The sequence below is a fragment of the Ranitomeya variabilis genome, chromosome 3 (genome assembly GCF_051348905.1).
Source record: "Ranitomeya variabilis isolate aRanVar5 chromosome 3, aRanVar5.hap1, whole genome shotgun sequence".
NCBI lineage: Eukaryota > Metazoa > Chordata > Amphibia > Anura > Dendrobatidae > Ranitomeya > Ranitomeya variabilis.
In genome coordinates this window covers 407,139,616-407,166,260 of record NC_135234.1, presented here as the reverse complement: position 1 = coordinate 407,166,260, position 26,645 = coordinate 407,139,616, and the positions used below count along the sequence as shown (strand labels likewise).

Here is a 26,645-nt window from a genome sequence, read left to right as displayed (position 1 = left end):
CGCCCGCCGAATCTGCCAGTCGGCAGATTCCTTACAAGTACATTTTGATCGCTGTGGTAGGTTCTATCACAGCGATCAAAATAAAAAAAATAATAAATAACCCCCCCCCCCTTTATCACCCCCATAGGTAGGGACAATAATAAAATAAAGAATTTTTTATTTTTTTTTCCCACTAGGGTTAGGGTTAGAACTAGGGTTAGAACTAGGGGTAGGGTTAGGGGTAGGGTTAGGGTTACGGGTAGGGTTATGGCATGTGCACACAGAGCGGATCGGCAGCGGATCCGCAGCGGATCGGCCGCGGATCCGCAGCGGATCGGCCGCGGATCCGCAGCGGATCGGCAGCGGATCCGCAGCGGATCGACCGCGGATCCGCAGCGGATCGGCAGCGGATCCGCAGCGGATCGACCGCGGATCCGCAGCGGATCGGCAGCAGATCCGCAGCGGATCCGCAGCGGATTGGCCGCGGATCCGCAGCAGATTGGCAGCGGATCCGCAGCGGATTGGCCGCGGATCCGTAGCGGATTGGCCGCTGCGAATTCGAAGCAGTTTTCCATCAGGTTTACAGTACCATGTACACCTAAGGAAAACCAAATCCGCTGTGCCCATGGTGCGAAAAATTCCGTGCAGAAACGCTGCGTTGTATTTTCCGCAGCATGTCAATTCTTTGTGCGGATTCCGCAGCGTTTTACACCTGTTCCTCAATAGGAATCCGCAGGTGAAATCCGCACAAAAAAACACTGGAAATCTGCTGTAAATCCGCAGGTAAAACGCAGTGCCTTTTACCTGCAGATTTTTCAAAAATCGTGCGGAAAAATCTCACACGAATCCGCAACGTGGGCACATAGCCTTAGGGTTAGGGTTGGAATTAGAGTTAGGGTTGGAATTAGGGCTAGGGTTTGAAATAGGGTTAAGATTAGGCTTGTGGTTAGGGTTACGGATAGGGTTAGGGGTGTGTTGGGGTTACAGTTGTGGTTAGGGTTGGGATTAGGGTTACGGTTGGGATTAGGGTTAGGATTAGGGTTGGAATTAGGGTTACGGGTGTGTTGCGGTTAGGGTTGTGGTTAGGGGTGTGTTGGGGTTAGGGTTGTGATTAGGGTTATGGCTACAGTTGGGATTAGGATTAGGGGTGTGTTGGGGTTAGTGTTGAAGTTAGAATTGAGGGGTTTCCACTGTTTAGGCACATCAGGGGTCTCCAAACGCAACATGGCGCCACCATTGATTCCAGCCAATCTTGCGTTCAAAAAGTCAAATGGTGCTCCCGCCCTTCCAAGCCCCGACGTGCGCCCAAACAGTGGTTTACCCCCACATTTGGGGTACCAGCGTACTCAGGACAAACTGGGCAACAACTGTTGGGGTCCAATTTCTCTTGTTACCCTTGCAAAAATAAAAAATTACTTGCTAAAACATAATTTTTGAGGAAAGAACAATTATTTTTTATTTTCACGGCTCTGCGTTATAAACTTCTGTGAAGCACTTGGGGGTTGAAAGTGCTCACCACACATCTAGATAAGTTCCTTCGGGGGTCTAGTTTCCAAAATGGGGTCACTTGTGGGGTGTTTCTACTGTTTAGGCACATCAGGGGCTCTGCAAATGCAATGTGACGCCCGCAGACCATTCCATCAAAGTCTGCATTTCAAATGTCACTACTTCCCTTCCGAGCCCTGACGTGCGCCCAAACAGTGCTTTACCCCCACATATGGGGTATCAGCGTACTCACAACAAACTGGGCAACAAATATTGGGGTCCAAATTCTCCTGTTACCCTTGTGAAAATAAAAAATTGCTTGCTAAAACATCTTTTTTGAGGAAAGAAAAATGATTTTTTATTTTCACGGCTCTGCGTTGTAAACTTCTGTGAAGCACTTGGGGGTTCAAAGTGCTCACCACACATCTAGATAAGTTCCCTTGGGGGTCTAGTTTCCAAAATGGAGTCACTTGTGGGGAGTTCCTACTGTTTAGGCACATCAGGGGCTCTGCAAACGCAACCTGATGCCCGCAGAGCATTCCATCAAAGTCTGCATTTCAAAACGTCACTACTTCCCTTCCGAACCCCGACGTGTGCCAAAACAGTGGTTTACCCCCACATATGGGGTATCAGCGTACTCAGGAGAAACTGGACAACAACTTTTGGGGTCCAATTTCTCCTGTTACTCTTGCAAAAATAAAAAAATTCTGGGCTAAAAAAATATTTTTGAGGAAAGGAAACACATTTTTTATTTTCACGGCTCTGCGTTATAAACTTCTGTGAAGCACTTGGGGGTTCAAAGTGCTCACCACACATCTAGATAAGTTCCCTTGGGGGTCTAGTTTTCAAAATGGAGTCACTTGTAGGGAGTTCCTACTGTTTAGGCACATCAGGGGCTCTGCAAACGCAACCTGATGCCCGCAGAGCATTCCATCAAAGTCTGCATTTCAAAACGTCACTACTTCCCTTCCGAACCCCGACGTGTGCCAAAACAGTGGTTTACCCCCACATATGGGGTATCAGCGTACTCAAGAGAAACTGGACAACAACTTTTGGGGTCCAATTTCTCCTGTTACTCTTGCAAAAATAAAAAAATTCTGGGCTAAAAAAATATTTTTGAGGAAAGGAAACACATTTTTTATTTTCACGGCTCTGCGTTATAAACTTCTGTGAAGCACTTGGGGGTTCAAAGTGCTCACCACACAGCTAGATTAGTTCCTTGGGAGGTCTAGTTTCCAAAATGGGGTCACTTGTGCGGGAGCTCCAATGTTTAGGCACACAGGGGCTCTCCAAACGCGACATGGTGTCCGCTAATGATTGGAGCTAATTTTCCATTCAAAAAGCCAAATGGCGTGCCTTCCCTTCCGAGCCCTGCCGTGCGCCCAAACAGTGGTTTACCCCCACATATGGGGTATCATCGTACTCAGGACAAACTGGAAAACAACATTTGGGATCCAATTTCTCCTATTACCCTTGGTAAAATAAAAAATTCTGGGCTAAAAATCATTTTTGAGGAAAGAAAAATTATTTTTTTATTTTCACGGCTCTGCGTTATAAACTTCTGTGAAGCACCTGGGGGTTATAAGTGCTCACTATGCATCTAGATAAGTTCCTTGGGGGGTCTAGTTTCCAAAATGGGGTCACTTGTAGGGGAGCTCCAATGTTTAGGCACACAGGGGCTCTCCAAACGCGACATGGTGTCCGCTAACGATTGGAGCTAATTTTCCATTCAAAAAGTCAAATGGCACGCCTCCCCTTCCGAGCCTTGCCGTGCACCCAAACAGTGGTTTACCCCCACATATGAGGTATCGGCATACTCAGGAGAAATTGCCCAACAAATTTTAGGATCCATTTTATCCTGTTGCCCATGTGAAAATGAAAGAATTGAGGCTAAAAGAAATTTTGTGTGAAAAAAAAGTACTTTTTCATTTTTGCGGATCAATTTGTGAAGCACCTGGGGGTTTAACCCCTTAATGACCGCCAATACGTCTTTTAACTGACCTTAGATATAAGAGAATAGCATCCCCATACAGGTGACAATCCAGCAGCTGCCGGCTGTGCACTATAGCTGACAACTTGCTGCATCAGCCAAGATCAGTGTTTGCACCATCCAGATCTATTTAACCCCTTAGATGCTGCTGTCAATAGTGACTACATCATAAATATTATATTATTATATTTAACAGAGTGTGGGGGCTTCCTCTTTATCCCAAATTGTGCCCTCAGATCATGATTGTGTGGTCCTGATGTTTGCCATTGCAATTCATGACCAAATAGCGGCGTTAGAGTCTGACGGCTGTAGTAATCTGTTCAGAAGTTAGCAACATTTTGGTGATAAAAATACACATTTTCATTTCTGTTATGTCACTTTGCATTAATTCCTGAAAGTCGCCTGAAGGGTTAATAAACTACCTGACTGCAGTTTTCAGTATGTCAGGGGGTGCTGTTTTTAAAATGGCATAATTTTGGGGGATTTCCCAATATATGGGACCTCTAAAGTCACTTCAAACATGGATAGGCCCCTAAAAAAATAATTTTTCTAAATTTCCTTGAAAAAATGAAATATTACTGCTACATTTTTAAACCTCCTAGAATGCTAACAAAATAAAATAACATTTTACAAATGGTGCTGATGTAAAGCCAACATGTGGGAAATGTTATTTATTAATGTTTTTGTGAGGTATGACTATCTGGATTAAAGGGATAATCATGCAAAATTTGAAAATTGCTAATTTTGTAACATTTTTGTCAAATATCTGATATTTTTTATAAATAAACACAAAACATATCGACCAAAATTTACCATCATCATAAAGTGTAATGTGTCATGAAAAAACAGTCTGAAAATTACTGGGATATGTTGAAGCGTTCCAGAGTTATTACCACATAAAGTGACTCTAATCAGATTTAAAAAATTTGGCCCTGTCACTAAGGGGTTAAAGTGCTCACTATGCCTCTAGATGAGTTCCTTGGGGGGTCTAGTTTCCAAAATGGGGTCACTTGTGGAGGAGCTCCAATGTTTAGGCACACAGGGGCTTTCCAAACGCGACATGGTGTCCGCTAACGATGGAGATAATTTTTCATTCAAAAAGTCAAATGGCGCTCCTTCCCTTCCGAGCCTTACCATGTGCCCAAACAGTGGTTTACCCCCACATGTGAGGTATTGGTGTACTCAGGAGAAATTGCCCAACAAAATTTAGGATCCATTTTATCCTGTTGCCCATGTGAAAATGAAAAAATTGAGGCAAAAATAATTTTTTTGTGAAAAAAAAGTACTTTTTCATTTTTACGGATCAATTTGTGAAGCACCTGGGGGTTTAAAGTGCTCACTATGCTTCTAGATAAGTTCCTTGGGGGGTCTAGTTTCCAAAATGGGGTCACTTGTGGGGGAGCTCCAATGTTTAGGCACACGGGGGCTCTCCAAACGTGACATGGTGTCCGCTAAAGATTGGAGCCAATTTTTCATTCAAAAAGTCAAATGGCGCTCCTTCCCTTCCGAGCCCTGCCGTGCGCCCAAACAGTGGTTTACCCCCACATATGAGGTATCAGCGTACTCAGGACAAATTGGACAACAACGTCCGTGGTCCAGTTTCTCCTTTTACCGCTGGGAAAATAAAAAAATTGTTGCTAAAAGATCATTTTTGTGACTAAAAAGTTAAATGTTCATTTTTTCCTTCCATGTTGCTTCTGCTGCTGTGAAACACCTGAAGGGTTAATAAACTTCTTGAATGTGGTTTTGAGCACCTTGAGGGGTGCAGTTTTTAGAATGGTGTCACTTTTGGGTATTTTCAGCCATATAGAACCCTCAAAATGACTTCAAATGTGAGGTGGTCCCTAAAAAAAATGGTTTTGTAAATTTTGTTGTAAAAATGAGAAATCACTGGTCAAATTTTAACCCTTATAACTTCCTAGCAAAAAAAAAATTGTTTCCAAAATTGTGCTGATGTAAAGTAGACATGTGGGAAACGTTATTTATTAACTATTTTGTGTCACATAACTCTCTGGTTTAACAGAATAAAAATTCAAAATGTGAAAATTGCGAAATTTTCAAAATTTTTGCCAAATTTCCGTTTTTTTCACAAATAAACTCAGAAATTATCGACCTAAATTTACCACTAACATGAAGCCCAATATGTCACGAAAAAACAATCTCAGAATCGCTAGGATCCGTTGAAGCGTTCCTGAGTTATTACCTCATAAAGGGACACTGGTCAGAATTGCAAAAAACGGCAAGGTCATGAAGGGGTTAAATAATTAAATTGCATTTTATTGAATGAAAAGAAGAAGCGCATCCGCGTGAAACGGCCGTCGTCCACTTTTTTTTTTCTCCCCGCACCCCTCTCTGTCTCCTGCTGCCTCTCCGCAAATGTCTAATGTCGCATAAAGCGAATAAAAGACACTGATTTCTGCAACATTCGGGTGAGTGCCGCATCTGTTTAAACTTTGAAATAAGTATTTGATCACCCACCAACCAGCAAGAATTCTGGCTCTCACAGACCTGTTAGTTGTTCTTAAAGAAAAACTCCTACTCTGCACTCATTACCTGTATTAATTGCACCTGTTTTAACTTGTTACCTGTATTAAAGACACCTGTCCACACACTCAACATACCCAACCTCTCCACCATGGCAAAGACCAAAGAGCTGTCTAAGGACACCAGGGAAAAAATTGTAGATCTGCACAAGGCTGGGATGGGCTGCAGGACAATAGGCAAGCAGCTTGGTGAGAAGGCAACAACTATTGGCACAATTATTAGTAAATGGAAGAAACACAAGATGACTGTCAGTCTTCCTCGGTCTGGGGCTCCATGCAAGACCTTGCCTTATGGTGTAAGGATGATTCTGAGAAAAGTCAGGAATCAGTCCAGAACTACACAGGAGCACCTGGTCAATGACCTGAAGAAATCTGGGACCACAGTCTCAAACATTACCGTTAGTAACAAACGTCATGGATTATAATCTTGCAGGGCACACAAGGTCCCCCTGCTCACACCAGCAAATGTCCAGGCCCATTTGAAGTTCGCCAATGAACATCTGGATGATCCAGAGGAGGCATGGGAGAAGGTCATGTGGTCAAATAAGACCAAAATACCACTTATTAGTTTCGGCTCCTTTTGTCGTGTTTGGACCAACCTTGAAGCATGGTGGAGGAAACATCATACTTTGGGGTGCTTTTCTGCAAAGGGGACAGAGTAATTGAACCGTAGTTAAAAGTTCTCTTTCCATTCCAGATTCTCCAGTGTAGAAGAAGCCACATCTGTAGATGGGAATTATTAGACATTAAAATAACATTTGAATGATAAATTATTAATATTATATTAGTGTATTTCATGACAGTTCTGTTTTTTTTTTTCTTTAGTCCAAGATAATACAAAATGCTTATCCACTTTCCTTTATTGTGTAATTTATTAAATGGGCACAAGATGGCGCCCAAAACTTTAAAATAATTCAGACGGGGATGTAAGTACATGGGTTTTATCAGTAAGGCATAAATAAGAAGCAAAAAGTAAAAGTTAGTTACTTCTCTGATTTTATTTCTATGTGAATTTATGCACAGAAAGGTAACACAAGACCAAAAAACCACAAACATTTAGTATAAAAAAGTGTATCTTACTACAATATACCTGGTGGCGCTATAGAGTTCAAGTCCTCTTTTTCTCTGAAGAGGCAATTTGCATATACAATATACCTGATAATTCATTTGAAAATTCAATTAATTCCCAATGCCCACAGTTTTAAGCGTGACCTTAAAACCCTCCCCTATAGACTGGCCTATCGCCCAATTTTCCTCCTAATCAGATCCTTATTAGAACCTGTTCACACACCCTCCATGCAGTTAGTAGCACTCTATATCTGTACTGTACAGATACTGGCTGGTGACAGGTTCATGCAGCATTATGAATAATCTACTGTAATATTATGGTTGTTTCGTACAATATAAGCACCTTTTCCAATAGATTGTAAGCTTGTGAGCGCAGCACTCGCTTCCTTTGGTATCTGTTGAGTTATGTGTTGTTCTGTAATGTCTTTATTGTCTGTAAAAGTCCCCTCTAATATTTAGATGTCCGTTTTATCACGTACAGGAATTCTGAGTTTTCTCAGTGATTTATTTCAGTTTCATCAGACTTTCATCAAAGTTTCATTCGAGTTTGGTCTGAGCTTCAGTTTTTCTCAGATGAAAAAAAAAACAAGGTTCTCTATCTTCTCACATGTAGGAGGCCATGAAAAACAAATTTCACTTAGATGACATCTGAGAGTTGTGCAATTTCTAGCACAGACCCATAGATTTGCATTGTCAAGTTTGATCTGACAGTTGGATCAATATCGAAAACGTATCCGCAATTTTTTTTTTTCAGAAGGAATCGATCATTTAAATTTTTTTTTAAAAAAAGTATAATCTATCTATATCCTAAGGCTAAAGCGTGGGCCACTATGGCGGCTTCCGACAAGAAAGGAAGTTGTAGTGTCACTTTTCTGACACAAAACTACAGCAGCCAATCATAGGCATCCACGGATAGATGACCAAATAACTTTATCACTTTCCATCCTGCTGGAGACAGCCAAAGCAGTCTGTGCTGTAGCCATTCATAGGGGGTTATGTTCAGTAGTGAGTATCCATACTTTTTATGTATCGGTATTCCTTCTTTCAGAATTTTTTTTGTAAGTTGGACTTGTGTGCTTTCTAGAAATGATTGAATCATTTGAATTTTTAATTTGGCAGGGGCGACAAAAATGTGATTCACAGACAATAAATTTGCCAAAAATTGCAGGTAGTCCAATTTCCTTGAAAAAAACATGTGTAACATTCTGAGGTCTCCTTTAACTGTATCCAACCTTTCGGGAATGTGTAATTTACATAAATAAAGACAAGGATAGTAACTGGTAGTAACTAACATTGTCCAATCCTTGTCAAAAGTAACGTAATAAGAAATGATTGGCATATAGCTTGTGGAGAGTCAGTTGTCAAGAATGAGATGAGGAGACTTTAAAGCCGCACTGCTCCTTTGGGAAATATGCAAATTGTCTCTTCAGGGAGGAAGATGACTAGAACTCTAGCGCCACCTGTAGGAAGTATAACAGTCAATATCGACCCTTTAACGAGCCTTGTCACAGGTCTTAGGATAAAAGCCAAAACCAGAATCTCAGTTTACAGACTCTGTGTTTCAAGGTACTGCCCCTCGTCATTGCGAAGTGTGAGATCTGGTTTGGCTGGGTGAGAGACTGGAAATGGAAATGCCAGAATTATGTTTCTTTGGTCGCCACAACATTGCAATACAATAATGGGCGATCAAAACATGTCTACCTCAATATTATATAAATAAAAACGACAGCTCTGGGTGCAAAAAAATAAGCCCTCACACAGCCCAAGATTATGAAAAATGGAGACATTACAGTTCTCTGAAAATGGCAACATAAGCAACTTTTTTTTCTTACAAATGTCAGATTTTTTTTTCTCCACTTATATAAAAAAACAAAGAACCTATACATGTTTGGTATCTGCATATTCATACTGACCTGGGAATCATATTGCCAGATCAGTTTTAGCAATTAATGAACATGGTAAATTAAAGCCCAAAAAAACAATTGTGGAATTGCATTTTTTTTGCAGTTTCACCGCACTTGATTTTTTTCCCCATTTTCCAGTCTACTTTTTTTCTGTTTCCTCAACAAAATTCAATCCCCTTCCTAAAATTAACAAAATAAGAAATGCTACGAAGGTACATATCCAAAAAATCCAGCATCTGCAACAGGGTGCTATATTGCTGTATTAGTGGGGCTTTTATGGATGTAAAATTTGCCTGGTTAACCCGTTCACCCATTTTGATTTTCAAACTTTTATTTTTTATGCCCTTAAATCAGAGAGATATGTCACACAAAATAGTTAATAAATAACATTTCCCACATGTCTACTTTACATCAGCACAATTTTTGAAACATTATTTTTTTGTTCGGAAGTTTTAAGGGTTAAAAGTTTACCATCGATTTCTCATTTTTCCAACAAAATTAACAAAACCATTTGTTTTAGGGACCACATCACATTTGAAGTGACTTTGAGGGGCCTATATGGCTGAAAATGCTCAAAAGTGACACCGTTCTAAAAACTGCACCCCTCAAAGTCCTCAAAACCACATTCAAGAAGTTTATTAACCTTTCAGGTGCTTCACAGGAATTAATGGAATGTGAAAGGAAAAAAATGAACATTTAACTTTTTTTCACAAAAAAATAAATTTAGACCCAATTTTTGTTATTTTTTGCAAGCGTAACAGGTAAATGGACACCAAAATTAGTTGTGCAATTTCTCCTGTGTACGCCGATATCTCATATGTGGGGATAAACCACTGTTTGAGCAAACGGCAGAGCTCGGAAGGGAAGGCACGCCATTTGACTTTTTGAATGCAAAATTTGCTGGAATCATTAGCGGACGCCATGTCGCGTTTGTAGAGCCCCTGACATGCCCCACAAATAATCACATTTTAGAAACTAGACCCCTCAGGGAACTTGTTCTCATAGTCCTATTTAGCAACGGCTGGGTCACTTAAATGATACATCAAGAGCATATTCTAATATGGTGTGGTGCCATAAAAGAATGGAAGTGAATAAAAGTGCGATTAAAAGTATATATTCATAAATAATTAAAATAGCATATTATATACAGAAGACAAAAAGGGGGAACATATTTAGATGTGTGGTGAGCACCTTGAACCTCCAGGTGCTTCACAGAAGTTTGTTGAGCCATGAAAATAAAAAAAATTAAATTTTTCCGCAAAAATGTTATTTTAGCACAATTTTTTTTATATTCACAAGGTTAGCAAAATGTGTTATGCAATTTTTCCTGAGTAAACGGTAACCCATGTGTGAGGGAAAATTACTGTTTGAGGCATGGCAGGACTCGGAAAGGAAGGAGTAACGTTTTGGAAGGTAGACTTTAATGGATTGGTCTACGACTGTCATGTCGTGCCTGGAGAGCCCTTGATGTGCCTAAAGAGTGGAAACCCCTACAACTGACCCCATTTTAGAAACTAGACCCCTCAAGGAACTTATCTAGATGTATGATGAGTACCTTGAACCCACAGGTGCTTCAATTTTTAACGTTGAGCCGTGAAAATAAAAAAAAATTGCATTTTCCCCACTAAATTTTTTTAGCCCCAAAATTTTTATTTTTAAAAGGGTAAGAGGAAAAATTGGACCCTAAAATGGACCCATATGTGGGGGGGACTACTGTTTGGGTGCACGGGATGGCTCAAAAAGGAAGCAGTGATGTTTTGGAATGCAGATTTTAATGGAATGTTTTGCAGGTGTCATATCGCGTTTGGAGAGCCCCTTATGGGCATAAACAGTGGAAACCTCCCACGGGTGAACCCATTTGGTAAATTAGACCCCTCAATAAATGTATCTAGATGTGTGGTTAGCACCTTGAACACACAGGTGCTTCACAGAAGTTAATAACGTTGAGCAATGAAAGTAAAACAATCACATTTTTTTCCCGCAAAAATGTTCTTTTAGCCCCCAATTTTTTGTTTTCACAAGGTTAGCAGGGGAAATGGGCCCCAAAATTTGTTGTGCAATTTCTTTTGAGTACACCAGTACCCCCATATGTGGCCGAAAACTTTGAGGCACAGTGCAAAGCTCAGAAGTGAAGAAGCGCCATATTGAAGTTTAGATTTTGCTGGACTGGTTTGAGGGTGTCATGTCACATAGGTAGAGCTCCTGTGGTCTCAGAATAGCAGACCTTCCCATAAGTGACCGCATTTTGCAAAGTATAGCTGTCAATTAATTAATCTATGGGTGCAGTGATCATATTGACACCACAGGTATGTCACATAATTTTTTACCATTGGGCAGTAAAGAAAAAATAATTAAATTTTTACCATCAAAATTTAGTTTTCGCCCCAGATTTTATATCACACTGGGAAATGGGTAAGAATGGCACCAAAATGTGTCCCACAATTTCTGCTGAGTAAGGAATAACCCCATATGTGACTGTACAGTACTGATTAGCTGTATGGCGAGACTCAGGAGGGACAAAGCGCTATTTTTTTTTACTGTAGAGCAGATTTTGCTAAAATAGTTTGCGGACTCTATATACAGACTCCCTAAGTGCTAGAAGAGCAGAATCCCCCCTCAAGTGATCCCATTTTGGAAATTAAACCCCTTTGGGAAATTTGACTACAAGTGTAGTGATGATTTTGACTCCATGGTGTCTTCCAGAAACAAGCAGGTGTGGATGTTGCTGAGTGAATATTGCAAACTTCCATTGTGGTGCCCGTGCGTGGTAGTCACCAGTACGGCATAGTCACCAGTACGTGGTAGTGCCCAGTTCATACTTCTGAAGACATGCGCCTGTAAATTAGGCGGGCTGTCATCGTCACAGAAATGCCAAACATGTGGACGCTAAATGTAGTTTAGTCACACAGGTGATCAAAAGGGAGAGGGGCATTTCGATTTGAGAGTGCAGAATTTGCTAAATTTCGTTCGGGGGGCGAGGATCTACAGCGCTTTTCCAGAGCATGTGTACTAACAGTAACGTGGAAGCCCTCTATATTTCCATTAACAGATGACTGAGGTTCGTGGGGACTTGCTTTTTTAATGTGAAGCTAGTGTAGGGAACATTTTATATAACATTTGGGATCACATGTATCTGGTACTCTTGGGGTTTACATGAGACCCCCGAGGGATTCATTCACTATAAAGGCCCCGTCACACATAGCGAGATCGCTAGCGAGATCGCTGCTGAGTCACAAGTTTTGTGACGCAACAGCGACCTCAGTAGCGATCTCGCTATGTGTGACACGTACCAGCGATCAGGCCCCTGCTGCGAGATCGCTGGTCGTGTCGGAATGGCCTGGGCCGTTTTTTGATCGTTGAGGTCCCGCTGACATCGCTGAATCGGTGTGTGTGACACCGATCCAGCGATGTCTTCACTGGTAACCAGGGTAAACATCGGGTTACTAAGCACAGGGCCGCGCTTAGTAACCCGATGTTTACCCTGGTTACCAGCGTAAATGTAAAAAAAACCAAACAGTACATACTCACCATCTGATGTCCGTCAGGTCCCTCGTGTCCGCTTCCTGCTCTGACTGAGTGCCGCCGTACAGTGAGAGCGCAGCACAGCAGTGACGTCACTGCTGCGCTCTGCTCTCACTGTACGGCAGCTCAGTCAGAGCAGGAAGCAGACGGCAAGGGACCTGACGGACACCGAAAGGCGAGTATGTACTGTTTGTTTTTTTTGGTAACCAGGGTAAACATCGGGTTACTAAGCGCGGCCCTGCGCTTAGTAACCCGATGTTTACCCTGGTTACCCGGGTGCTGCAGGGGGACTTCGGCATCGTTGAAGACAGTTTCAACGATGTCGAAGTCGTTCCCCTGATCTTTGGTCGCTGGAGAGAGCTGTCTGTGTGACAGCTCCCCAGCGACCACACAGCGACAAAACAGCGACGCTGCAGCGATCAGCATCGTTGTCTGTATTGCTGCAGCGTCGCTGTGTGTGACGGGGCCTTAATGCAGCAGCAGAGTTACTCTGGGCTCTGTCTGGCCTCTCTTCAGCGATGTCCTTTTTTTCCAAAGATGCACAAAACGGTGGTCGACCGCGCTTTTATGCCTAAAGAGACATACAACGCCAGATCATAGGCAGTCACATAGCGTCCACAGTGCCTCCATCTGCCTGATTATAGGGAATTTTTCGCTGGGAATTACGTTTGAATCACGTTTTTCAGTGATTTACATGGGAACCGATGTAAGCACTCAGAATAGAGTGCAGGATAAATGTGAGCCGAGCCTTAGTGTGATCTTTGGGATGCAGAATGAAAAAATCAACAGCAGGTAAAGAATTGGTTTTATTTATTTTTTTACCACAACAGTACAAGAATAGTTCTTATTTTTCCACAGTTCGCCATATGGTATAAGTGATAATTTGGCTTTATTCTTCAGGTCGAAGTGATTACAGTGATACCAAATTTATAGGTTTTTTTTATTTTGCTCTTGTCACACACTAAAAAATTATTTTTATTGTGCATCACCATATTTTGATAGCTATCATTTTTCCATATTTCGGGTGACATAGTCATGTCAGGGCTTTTTTTCTATTGGACGAGCTGACGTTTTTATTGGTACCATTTTTGAGCATATGACATTTTTAGATAGCTTTCTATTCTGACTTTGGGGAGGCAGCATGAACAAAAAACAGCAATTCAGGAATTATTTTTTTGGTTTTTTTTATGCCATTCCGCATGTAGTAAAATCGATAAAGCAGTTTCATTCTTCAGGTCAGTACAATTACAGCGATACTACATTATATTTTATTTTATGTTTTTGGCACTTTTACACAAAAACTATTTTATAGAAAAAATAATTATTTTTGCTTTGCTTTATTCTGAGACCTATAACTTTGTTATTGTTCCTGAGTTGTATGGTGGCTTATTTGTTGCAACAACGAGATGACGGTTTCAGAGATACCATTTTTATTTAGATTGGTCTTTTTGCTTGTGTTTTATTCCACTTTTTGTTCAGAGGCATGAGATAAAGCATAGTTTTTTCCTATTTTTTAAAAAACATTTTAACTGTGTTCACTGAAGGCGTTAACTAGTGGGATAGATTAACAGTTTTTTTCTTTTCTTTTTTGTTTCTTTTTTAGCATTTTTATAGTATTAACTTTTAAAAAAAAACTTTTTTATATTGTGCCAGGATGGGACATCAACTTCAAACTGACAGATCGCTGAACTAATACTCTGCAATGCTTCTACATTACAGAGCATTAGAACAGCATCTGATATGCAGGGAGGAGGTGTGTGAGCTCGTGCTCTGAGCATCAGCTGACTGGCCTTCATTCCTGGGTGACCACGTAGCTATCTTTGGTCTTGGGGTCACCGTGGAGACCATCAACACAACGTGATCAGATTGTGTTATGCCAATGGGAACACAAAGGTTAAATGCTCGCTATCACTGCTAGCACCGATCGTGGGCGTCGCTGCAGGGTGTCAGCTGTGACATAGAGCTGTCGCCCGTACTCGATCGCGGCAGCACTCAGCGTGAGCGCACGTGATCACAGCGCCGTATAAATACTGCGGTTTGCAGGAACGCATCACCTTCGGCGCTGTATATATAAACAATGCATGTCAGGAGGAGGTTAAAAAAATAGTTTGCAATATACACACTTGTGTATATTATTTGCAGACATCTACACTAAATTGTCCAGTGGTTTAGGACTTTCTCTTACTATCTCTTTTGAGATATGCTGAGTTTTGAGCTCCTATGTCTTCTCACTTACGTAAAGGGAACCTGTCAGCTGATTCATGCTGCCCAAACTGTGGGCTGCATGTATCAGCCACTGCCTGTCTGATCACAGCCAGATATGTTTGTCTATGTGGTGTTTCAGAGAAAGACATATTTTCAATAGCTGCTGAGGACCGAGCCGTGCGGTTGACTTGTCATACAGGTGGGTCCTGGCGGCTTCTTCCCACCCGCTGACGATGGCTGGCAAGCCTCTGTCAGAGTGTGTGCATAGGCAGAGCTTTGTCAGTTACTGTCAGTGGACCACCGGTATGACTAATCAAAAGCTGTCCTTGGTCCCCGGCAGCTATTAAAAGTATGTTTCTCTCTGAAACGTCAGAGCGTTTCAGAGACAAGCATCCCTGGCTGTGATCCAACAGCCAGTGGCTGTTACATGCTACCCTGTTGTGAACTCTGTTCTCGAGCTCCCTCCTGTGGTCAGGAATGGTATTTCTGTGAGTTCTGTCCGTGGGTTCCCTCTGGTGGCTGAAAGTGGAGCTGCTGGTCTGGAGGTGGCTTCCTCAGCTGCATCGTTTAAGACTGGGCTGGTTCTTCTATTTAACTCTGCTCAGATCGTTACCTGATGCCAGTTGTCAATGTATCTGTACTGGTTCAGATCTCACTTGGATCTCCTGATGACCTGTCTACTTCAGCAGAAGCTAAGTCCCTGTTAAAGCTCATTTGTTGTTCATTTGTGTGCTGAATATATTTCTGAGTACCTGCTAAGTTTTGTCCAGCTGGCTATCATGATATTGTCTCGCTAGCTGGAAGCTCTGGGTTGCAGAGTGGCACCTACCGCGCCGTGAGTCGGCGCGGGGGGTTTCTTGCTCACTCTGCGTGGCTTTTTGTAGTTTTTTGTGCTGACCGCAAATATCCCTTTATCTATCTTCTGTCTATTTAGTAAGTCGGGCCTCCTTTGCTGAAACCTGTCTCATTCCTGTGTTTGTGCCTTCCTCTTAACTCACAGTCAATATATGTGGGGGGCTGCTCTTTTCCTTTGGGGAATTTCTCTGAGGCAAGGTGAGGCTATATTTCTCTTTAGGTGTAGTTACCTCTCAGGCTGTGTAGAGTCGTCTAGGCAGAGTCAGGTACGATCCACGGCTAATTCTAGTGTGTGTGATAATAGATTAGGGCTGCGGTCAGCAGAGCTCCCACTTCCCAGAGCTCGCTCTATTTTGCAGTTTTGACTATCAGGTCATTCCCGGTGCTCCTAACCACCAGGTCCAGCCATAACAGTGTAGGATGACAAAGAGCAAATCAAAGTAACGGACAAAAGAAATTTAGGCTGTATAGTACCAATGGTGACAGACGTAGCGGACCGCTTAGTGCGCTTAGGACAATCAGAGATAGCATGAGTGGAGTCACCACAGTAAAAACACAGCCCATTCTGATGTCTGTGCTCTTGCCGTTCAGTTCTGGTCAAAGTCCTATCACATTGCATAGGCTCAGGCCTCTGCTCAGAGGACACCGCCATATGGTGCACAACTTTCCGCTCCCGCAAACGCCGATCGATCTGAATAGCCAAGGACATTGATTCATTCAGACCAGCAGGCGTGGGGAACCCCACCATAACATCCTTAAGGCCCTCAGAAAGACCCTTTCTGAAAATCGCTGCCAGAGCACACTCATTCCATTGAGTAAGCACAGACCACTTTCTAAACTTCTGACAATACATTTCAGCATCATCCTGACCCTGACATAGAGCCAACAAGATTTTCTCTGCCTGATCCACAGAATTTGGTTCGTCATAGAGCAATCCAAGCGCCAGAAAAAACGCATCTACGTTAAGCAATGCAGGATCTCCTGGTGCAAGGGAGAATGCCCAGTCTTGAGGGTCACCACGAAACAAGGAAACCATATGGCGCTGTCCTCTGAGCAGAGGCCTGACTCCACTCATGCTATCTCTGATTGTTCTAAGCGCACTAAGCGGTCCGCTAGGTCTGTCACCATTGGTACTATACAGCCTAAATTTCTTTTGTACGTTACTTTGATTTGCTCTTTGTCATCCTACACTGTTATGGCTGGACCTGGTGGTTAGGAGCACCGGGAATGACCTGATAGTCAAAACTGCAAAATAGAGCGAGCTCTGGGAAGTGGGAGCTCTGCTGACCGCAGCCCTAATCTATTATCACACACACTAGAATTAGCCGTGGATCGTACCTGACTCTGCCTAGACGACTCTTCACAGCCTGAGAGGTAACTACACCTAAAGAGAAATATAGCCTCACCTTGCCTCAGAGAAATTCCCCAAAGGAAAAGAGCAGCCCCCCACATATATTGACTGTGAGTTAAGAGGAAGGCACAAACACAGGAATGAGACGGGTTTCAGCAAAGGAGGCCCGACTTACTAAATAGACAGAAGATAGATAAAGGGATATTTGCGGTCAGCACAAAAAACTACAAAAAGCCACGCAGAGTGAGCAAGAAACCCCCCGCGCCAACTCACGGCGCGGTAGGTGCCACTCTGCAACCCAGAGCTTCCAGCTAGCGAGACAATATCATGATAGCCAGCTGGACAAAACTTAGCAGGTACTCAGAAATATATTCAGCACACAAATGAACAACAAATGAGCTTTAACAGGGACTTAGCTTCTGCTGAAGTAGACAGGTCATCAGGAGATCCAAGTGAGATCTGAACCAGTACAGATACATTGACAACTGGCATCAGGTAACGATCTGAGCAGAGTTAAATAGAAGAACCAGCCCAGTCTTAAACGATGCAGCTGAGGAAGCCACCTCCAGACCAGCAGCTCCACTTTCAGCCACCAGAGGGAACCCACGGACAGAACTCACAGAAATACCATTCCTGACCACAGGAGGGAGCTCGAGAACAGAGTTCACAACACTACCCCACGGTTTGGGCAGCATGTATCAGCAGGTTCCCCTTAAAATCACCATTGAATGATTGACTTATTCCCTGCTTAGGCTTTTCTACAGGCTATGAGAGTATCTCCTGATTTGCTGCTCTTTACCATGTCATATGAAAGCTGTAAGGCATTATCGGGAAGCCTGAGGTCATATCAGTCTTCTGTGATTATTACAATCTTCTGAGATGTGTGAAAAGCTGGTGAGCACTTGCTTGGATGACTTTCACCAATCAAAATGCAAATTGTTCAAATTCAGTGGTACCTGGGTATTTCAAACAATTGATATAAAATTATTATGAATTCTTTCATCTCTATTACTTACTGAACTTACTGCAACCTTTAGTTTTATTCGCGGTCAGGTTTGCATATTGTCCTTTGTATGTGTTTTGTGTCAGTTATTGTAAATGTATGTGTGCACTGAATTTATTTAATTAACTTTTACACAACATTTATAATTACATGTAAAGGATGCGTCTTGTAAGCCTTTCCCAAGTTTGAGGGTTTTTTTTTCTTAGTCAACTGTTGAAGGTTGTTCATTATTTTCTGTGCTCAGCTTTAATATCCTGTTGTTGTTTTTGTGTGAGAGTTGTCTGTTACCTAATTTCCTGGAATTAAAAATCTCAAACTGCGATCTGTTCTCTGAGTCTTAAAATGTCTTGCTTGAGTTTAATTTTTCATATTTTGTATTCAGTATAGAAAAGTGTAGTTGACCTGATAGGATTGAGTAAAATGCTGTTTCCCACTTAGCCAAACACTGTCAGGAGTAAATGAACTTTATTCTCCCCCCGCAACATTTTGGTTTTAGCCATGGGGGCAACGCAGGCATGGGTTCAGTCACCGTTCTGAGTAGACAGAGTTGATGCTGTAATCGCACCCACGTCTCTTGCGCTGCCAGTCAGGCCCTGGGGTGAGGTTACAGCAGCCGCTCTATATATACACGGAGCGGTAACTGAACCCGCGCCAATGACAATTGAAGCTGGAACGATGCAGGTGGTTGGGGGAGGGATAAAGTTCATGTTCTCCCAGTAGCGTTCAGCTAAGTGCAGGTGCAAAACAGGTTAATAACGCTATTAACCTGCAGATGAACCCCATATATTTTTCTGGTGACTCGTTCCTTTAAATTTGGACATTTGCTAGATAATGCATTGCAATGCTAAATGTTCTGGATTTTTTTAAGTTAATGGTCATATTTTGATATATTTACAGTAGAAAAATATATGTGACTAGGTAGGATGCACCAGTTTTCTGGCAGAAAACACCTCGAAACAAAATTTTGTGACTTTAGTTGTTTTTACTCCAGTCTCGGTTAGTTCCACTAAAGTGGATGAATTAGGGGTATCTTACTCCAGTAGTGCCTTTATTAAGACTGACATATAAAATGCTGTTTTCTTAATGAATCTGTCAGAAAGTTTCTTTTAGCCAGTTAGAATCTCCAGAAGTGTTCTGTAACTTGCGGAGGACACCAAGGTTGTCCTCACAATAATCCTCACAGATATTAATTTCAGGCTGATACCAGCAACATTAAGGCTATGTGCACATGTTCAGGATTTCTTGCAGAAATTTCCTAAGCAAAACCGGACATTTTCTGCAAGAAATCCGCATGCGTTTTTTTCGCGCTTTTGACGCGTTTTTTTTGCGCGTTTTTGACGCGTTTTTTCCCGCAGCTTCCCAGTGTATCCCAATGTTGTGGGTAGACAGGCATGCATGCACATAAAACAAAGACCGATGGGTCCCGTATCAATAAAGTAGCGGCTTTTGTACAAAATGGATTCATCAGGTGTCATTTTATGGCATACACCCCGTGCCTTCTAGTTTTTGTTCAACCTCTGAAAAAATTCTGAGAAAATTCTAACGGTAAGAGGATGTATTTTGTGCCTAGGATACAGACTTTACCAACCCAGAGTGAGATAGTAAAAAAATATAGCAAAGCCTCTAAAACTTGGTATTGCTATAGTTTTTAGACAGTATGCATTGCATAGGAAATGTATTTGTCTTTTCTTCTTCTTATAGACACTTGTATGAAAGTGCTTTTAATGGTGTAACCTGGCATACTTTGCCCTTTGTCATACAGTCTTTCACCTAAAATTTCCCATAGATGTTTGCAGATTTTTTTTTGTAAACATGAGAAAAGCTGCAGTTCGTGCTTACAGTGGATATTTCTTTTGGAGGTTCACTGGATGCACTAGTTAAATTGTAACCAAGTCATGTTTGTAGGAACTTCATTTTAGAGTCCAGCATGGGTCAGGCCGCCTGTTTTTTTTTTCTTGTTCTTTATTTTGCTGACTTCAGATCCCTGATTTTACATAGATGTGAGAAAAACAGTGGTCAATGACTGTACCATTCTTTTCTGCTATATAAAGTCTTTTTCTTGCCTAATAAAGACTGTCCTGTAATTAAACATTACTAATGACTTATTCTCTGTACCAGACATGAATATGGATGCTGCTTTTGTAGGAACTGTATGAAATTTATACCTTTCTTTTGTACATTGTTATTTTTCAGTTTGCCCTAATGTATCGTACTTGGCATAGCTTTCCAAATTAACTTTGATGCTGGTAGACCTTGTACATTAAACAGGGATCCTGGCTATATTTCAGTATGGAGACCCTGTTAAATATCATGAATGATAGGAAGGGAAAATGCATATAAAGTACTATGGCTGGTTGTACAAGGGGTCTGAATGGAAAGAAAAATTGTAGAAGAACCATTGTTGAACTCACCAATATGCAAACTAAAATATTTGTATTACACGAATTGTTCCATTTCCAAGCAGGAAAATTCAGTTAGTGATCTCCCAGGCTCCCAGTGTTTATGGCAGCCTGTATTCTGTCTGGAATATCTGAGCAAGACTCCGGCTAAAGGAGGTATAGGAAAACACTAATAGATGTATACTAGAATATGTATGTTGCAATTCCCTGAATTATTATATATATATATATTCTTTGGACCATTTACGCATCTGTAGCTTTGATATCCAATTAAAATATTGCAGTAATACTAAACTAATGTTACAGTTTCCCTATCGGAAGGTGCATTAGTAGTACTGAAATACATTATTATTAAACTGTAATAGAATTCTTTTCGAATTTTCTTTTCTAATAATTCCAAATTTAGTTATTGTTCAGTGGCTGCTCACCTAAAACAGTTGGGGGGGAACAAAGAATGGAGAAACCCCACTCAAAGGCAACAACTCACGTTTCGACGATAGACTTCTTATGTACGGCTATGGGTATAGAGTAAAGGAGCAGTGATGAGCTAATAAAAAGTGAGACCACCATCGCTAATAGGAGAAGTGCTGTTGCCATGCATGTAGGTGGGTGTTAAAAACCCCTGGCCATGACGTCACTTACGGTCGGTATCCCGCAAGTGACGTGTATTGTTGGCCGTTGATAGCATGGCCGTGTGGCGCAAGGCTGTGACGTCACTTCCGGCAGACACTGCCGGAGTGATGTGGATGATTGGCACTGATTGGCAAAGGTCAAGTTGACAAAAGAGAACATCTTAAAAAAAAAAAAAAATGATGTAATAGACGTAGGGAGGGATGGTATAATAAATAGAGACAAGGGGAAGAAAGATATAAATGAGAAAGGCATGAACAGAATGTGTAACATAGGAAAGAAGTAGAATTAGAAATAAATTAGAGAAATGTGATATGAAAATTAAATGGACATAAATATACTGAATGTGCCTGAAAGTTTGAACAGATGACAGCAAAAAAAAAAAAAGGAAAAATTAATAGCAAATAAAACAAAAAATAGAAATATAATTAAAAAGAAAGGGAAAGGGGAAAAAATAATGAAGTACAAATACAAATTGAAAATGAATAGACAATAAAATGTAAAAGTAAAACTGAAAATAGAAATTAAAATAAAAAATGATATATAAAATTAAATGAGTAAATATACTAAAGATTAAAAAAAAGTCAAAGAAAAATTGAAATAATACTAACATATAATTAATATTCGAAAAAAAAGGAGAGTTTGGCTGTAGATAACCGGTAATGTTGGGAGTGTTCTCGTGGTCTAGGATGGACTACGAGTGATGCTAAAACCAAAAACAGAAAATATAAGTAAGCACACGATGTACATGTATCAAAAATAGCTATAAGGAAAAAGAGAGGAATTGTATAGTCATGTAAAACTGGCTCATCAAAATTGCTGCTGAGGTCTCTTGGTTCCAATGTTTGGAGGGTGGAGATCCAGAAACCTCCTTTTTGTTAAGACATTTGATCTGTTACCACCCCTCCTATGTGGGAGAACCTGCTCTAGGGCCTGGAATTTGAGCTGTAAAAGTCTATGGCCCATTTTGTGGAAATGGAAGGGGAGGGGAAGGGAAGTCTCTCACAGCGGATGGTAGACTTGTGCTGTGAAATTCTGTCCTTAACCTGTTGCATTATTTCACCAATTTAAAGTAGGCCGCATAAACATTTTATAGCAAAAACTACAAGCTTGGATTCATAATACCTTGATAGGGATCCCCCTTCTCTTTTTGGATAGTGGGTAGACTTTATCCCCTCTTAGGACATTGTTACATTGTAGATATAGGGTTTAGACTATACCAGAGCAAAGTATCACAAAGAAACTTCAAAAGCAGTTTTACCATTTGTAGTATCATACTCTCCCTCATCCTACGTTTTCTTTTCACACTAGTCTTGTGATATATATTTAGCAATATCCATATATATAAAAAATTAATATTCTTAGGCTGCTTTCACATTAGCATTTCCCTGATGTGCGGCAGGCTGCGGACTTCCTCCGTGAAGCCCCGCCCCCGGCCGCACCTCCGCCGCTAGCTCCGCCTACTTATGCATGCGGCCCGCATGCGACCTCCATACCTATCTTTAACATTATAGAGAAAAAAAAACAACCAGCACCCCTAATGTGAACACGTGCAAAGCTGCAAGCTGCATCATATAGACAAAAAACACAGCAGCACATGTACATGAATCTAGGCCATGTGAAAACACAGACAAATATTCAATATGAATTATACTTCAAAAATATTTTTTTACAAATTTTTTTCAAAAAATTTTTCTTCATGAAACTTACAGTAAACAGTGAACACCCGAGCCTTACACTATGGCTGGTCCAAATAACTAAAGAAATTGTTACCATCCACCTCTTGTGTCTCCCCATTTCCTCATAGTTTGTAAGCTTGCGAGCAGGGCCCTCATTCCTCCTGGTATCTGTTTTGAACTGTGATTTCTGTTATGCTGTAATGTCTGTTGTCTGTATAAGTCCCCTCTATAAGTTGTAAAGCGCTGCGGAATATGTTGGCGCTATATAAATAAAATTATTATTATTATTATTATTATTATTATTATTCTTAGCGCATAAATTGGCCAATTCATGTGTGCCCATCAACCACGGCAAGGTGATCTCCCTCTGATGGGTCTCTATCTTTAACATTAGGTACGCAGGTCGTGCGGCTGTATGCGGATGCTGCCGCATGCATCGTTTTGACGATGCGGCGACCAGCGTAGGACGCAGCCTGTAGCATTTTTTTTTTTTCCGCATCGTCAAAACGACGCATGCGGCAGCATCTGCATACAGCCGCACGACCTGCGTACCTAATGTTAAAGATAGGTACGGAGGTCGCATGCGGGCCGCATGCAGAAGTGCTAGCGGCGGAGGTGCGGCCGGGGGTGGTGCTTCACGGAAGAAGTCCGCAGCCTGCCGCACATCAGGGAAACGCTAATGTGAAAGTAGCCTTAACGGTCATCTTTCAGTAGAATCAGCCTTCCTCAGCCGTCTATATGCGCATGTAGGTAATTGAAAATTGGATGTAATGATACCTTGATATCTGCAATCCAATGTCTTATTCCTGAAAAATCCACGCATTTCTTATCATGTAAATGAGCTGCTAAGATCTTTGGGCTGGACCCAGATCTTCATGAGAATCTGCCTCCATAGGTCATTTTTAATGAAAGAGGTGTTACGGTGTTAGACATGTAAATCAGGATAGCAGACTTTCAGTCATTACATGTCTCACATTGATAATAGCTCATTTCATTTAACATACCCTTGGGGCAGATTCTTGGGGAGGTCTTTGTCTAGCCCTTAGCTCTGAACAACTCATTTACATATTAAGACAAATGTGGATTTCTCGGGAATAAAACATTGGATTGTAGATATCAAGCCATCATTTTATTCAGCTTTCTATGACCTGCATGCCTGTATAGATGGCTTCAGAGAGTTGATCCTGCTGGTAAAAATGACTTGAACCATGGAAGAACAAAAGGAATATTAATTTGATTGAAGAAAAAAACAGTATAGCATGTTGCACTATTCCCTCCAGTAAATTATAAATCCATTGTATCTAAATAGAATTGTATTGAGATGGATGCCATGTTTGTATCTGTTTTTAGGTCAAGAGCATCTTCTTAATTTTGCCAAAGAATTATTACTCCAATTTTTTTTACAAATATATTAGGGACTCAGGACGAGGTATGGATGGGGGTTATATGAATAACTGATGGTGCACAACACTGCAAAAAATTGTCCTTTCTTTTTCTCTTTTTGGTTGGGGGAAAAAATATATTATTAATGAATCTCCCGTGAAAAATATACTCAAATAATTCTGAAGGTTGCGGATAAATATGGTGGATTTATAGTTTAGGGAAAACAAATATTTACAATATTTAAGACTTGATTTAATTTCATGGTGCTAACATTATACTGAGATTTGAAAGACAAGTCCTACGTGTCTCCAAACATTCCCAAACAAAACTGTGTTTATTAAAAGAAAACATAAAAACTACTCACAAAGCAAAACAATAAAAAAAAATGCGTTTCAAGCTTAATTAACTTGTTACCACAATGTCTTAATGTTATCGTGTAAAACTCTCAGAAATGTAAGCAGTTGTTGATGAATGTTTAGAGGTTTAAGCGTCCTTTGTTTAGAGCTGTGTTTGTTTGGCTTGTTGCAAATACTCTGCCATTAGAAAATGTCTTACTGCTGTTTTTTGGAACCTTTTTTTTCCCCAGGCTGCTATCCCTGTCCTGGGCCAAATATGAATCCTATCGCTCTTGGGAGTCGCTGGCTTGCGTATGCGGAAAATAAGGTAAGAGCTGTCTAGCTGATTGTAAAGTGTTAACTGTGACTTAATGGAACCACGTTCAATTGGAAGTGTTTCCTTGGGACACATTGGACCTGCAGCTTTATTGCAATAATCTCCCTACTTATTATAACTGTACGTTTACAGTCCACTACCCAGATAAGTATGTTTCACCAGCAATATATCCAGTCACAAGAGGCCCATGGTAAGGAGTAACATTAGAGACGTCAGTAAGTCAGCCATGTAATTAGAGACTATCAGTCTGTATAGAATGACATTAGGAAGTATCTAATTGGGTTTTTATGGCACTCATAAAGTTACTGTTTTGGCAGCCTATATACAGACTACCCTAGAAATAAGTGTAATTATTAGTGACTGAGTCACACTTTCAAAAATTCTGAGATTTATGTGTTGATGGTTGGGTGACAATCAGTATGACTTCCATAGAGGGTACAATTTAAATTGTTCCTAATTGTAAAATGATGAGTTCCCTCTTCCTTATTTTGTCATTAGTACGCCGCAGATATCCTTTTCAGAAGGACATGAAAACTAGTCGAAACCCCCCATGTAAACCTTGATGGCAATTTGGCAAAACTTTTACTTTTATTGGTGACTGTGACTCTAGTCACAACTTAATGTGACTGTAGTTACTAACGGACTTTCTGTGAGGCAGGATAGTCAAAAGAGAATTCTATGAGGGCTCGTAATAGATAAAGGGAAAAGACAAAAGCATAGTCCCAGGTCAAAGTATCAGGAATGTAGCGGATCAAGGCAAAGGGGTAAGTCAAACAGATGGTCAAAGGCTAATCCAAGGTCAGTTATGGAGATCAGAATATAACTCTGTGCACAGAGCAAACACACACCACTTGAGCAAAGCTTCAATTGGTAATCGTCTAACAATTGTCAGTGTGCTAATCTTCATTTTTAATCTTTATTTTTTATATATAGCGCTAACATTTTCCGCAGCGCTTTACGCAAACACGGGGAGAACATACAAACTCCTTGCTAACCACTATGCCACCCAGAATAGAAGACACCTGGAAATCACACAGACCCATCTAGAAAGGGCGGCTGAGGTGTCGATCACAATACTCACACCTCTGCCTCAGACTGGGCCATAGAGCTGTCACTCATAATCCTGACAGCTCAGGCAGACCTTGATCCCATAGAGCAGCAGAGGTGTCATGCACAGTGTCCCTAGGACACCGTGAGAAGTGGAATCATGACAGTATATTTTTTTTTTTTAATTCTAGAAGGAAATTATATAAAATTGCACTTTAAATAATCAGACTCTGTTCACATTGGCTCTTTTCTAAGCAGAAATCTAATACATCCATTGTAAGTGACTACAGTGATCTACAGATTCCTTAGAGCAGTTTAATTCCAGTCCATTAAAAATTCTTCTTACAATCTTGTATGCATGTTATGCGAAAAAAATTCTAAATTTCTAAATTTGCACTATTGTTTTAATCATTTTAGATAGCACTTCAGTTATTACATTGTATACCATCAAATCCAATCTTTTTTTATCCATCTTGGCCAAAAATAGGCAGGTAATCTAAACTTACTGTCTAATTGAAGCCTCAGCTCCGCCTGTACATGATGACCCTCCTTATAGAGTAGAGTTAGTATTATTCCCCATGTGAAATCCATTTAAACCTCTTTTTACTTTTATAAGAAAAAAAGTCAATATTTGTTTTCTACCTATAATACAAGCACCATGTGAATATAATTATAGTGATTGTATAAAGACAATTTTATAGGCATGTTGTCCTCTTTATGCAGTTGTGTAAAAACCTGTGCATCTTCTAGAATGGTCCCTAAATGTGCTAATCGGACAATTGTTTGATGTTTCTGATTGAAGTGAAGCCAGCAGCCATTTGTGTGGGTGGTTTTCTGCCCAGACTATGATGCTTCCTGTGTTACTCAGTTTGCCTGAAGTGCATCCGCGATTTTCTCCCCATCAGTCATTCATATTTTTGGCCCATAATA

General features: G+C 40.9%; 1 protein-coding gene across 10 annotated transcripts in view; it reads left to right on the top strand.

Moving 5' to 3' along the window:
- The window catches only part of BCAS3 (BCAS3 microtubule associated cell migration factor), a 1,590,540-nt gene that overhangs the window by 270,763 nt on the left and 1,293,132 nt on the right, over nucleotides 1-26,645 (top strand). For all 10 annotated transcript variants that reach the window (XM_077296228.1, XM_077296227.1, XM_077296225.1 and 7 more), the window contains one exon: nucleotides 24,583-24,659. In XM_077296228.1, coding sequence (XP_077152343.1) covers nucleotides 24,583-24,659 — 77 coding nt within the window. The remainder of the gene's footprint in view (nucleotides 1-24,582; nucleotides 24,660-26,645) is intronic.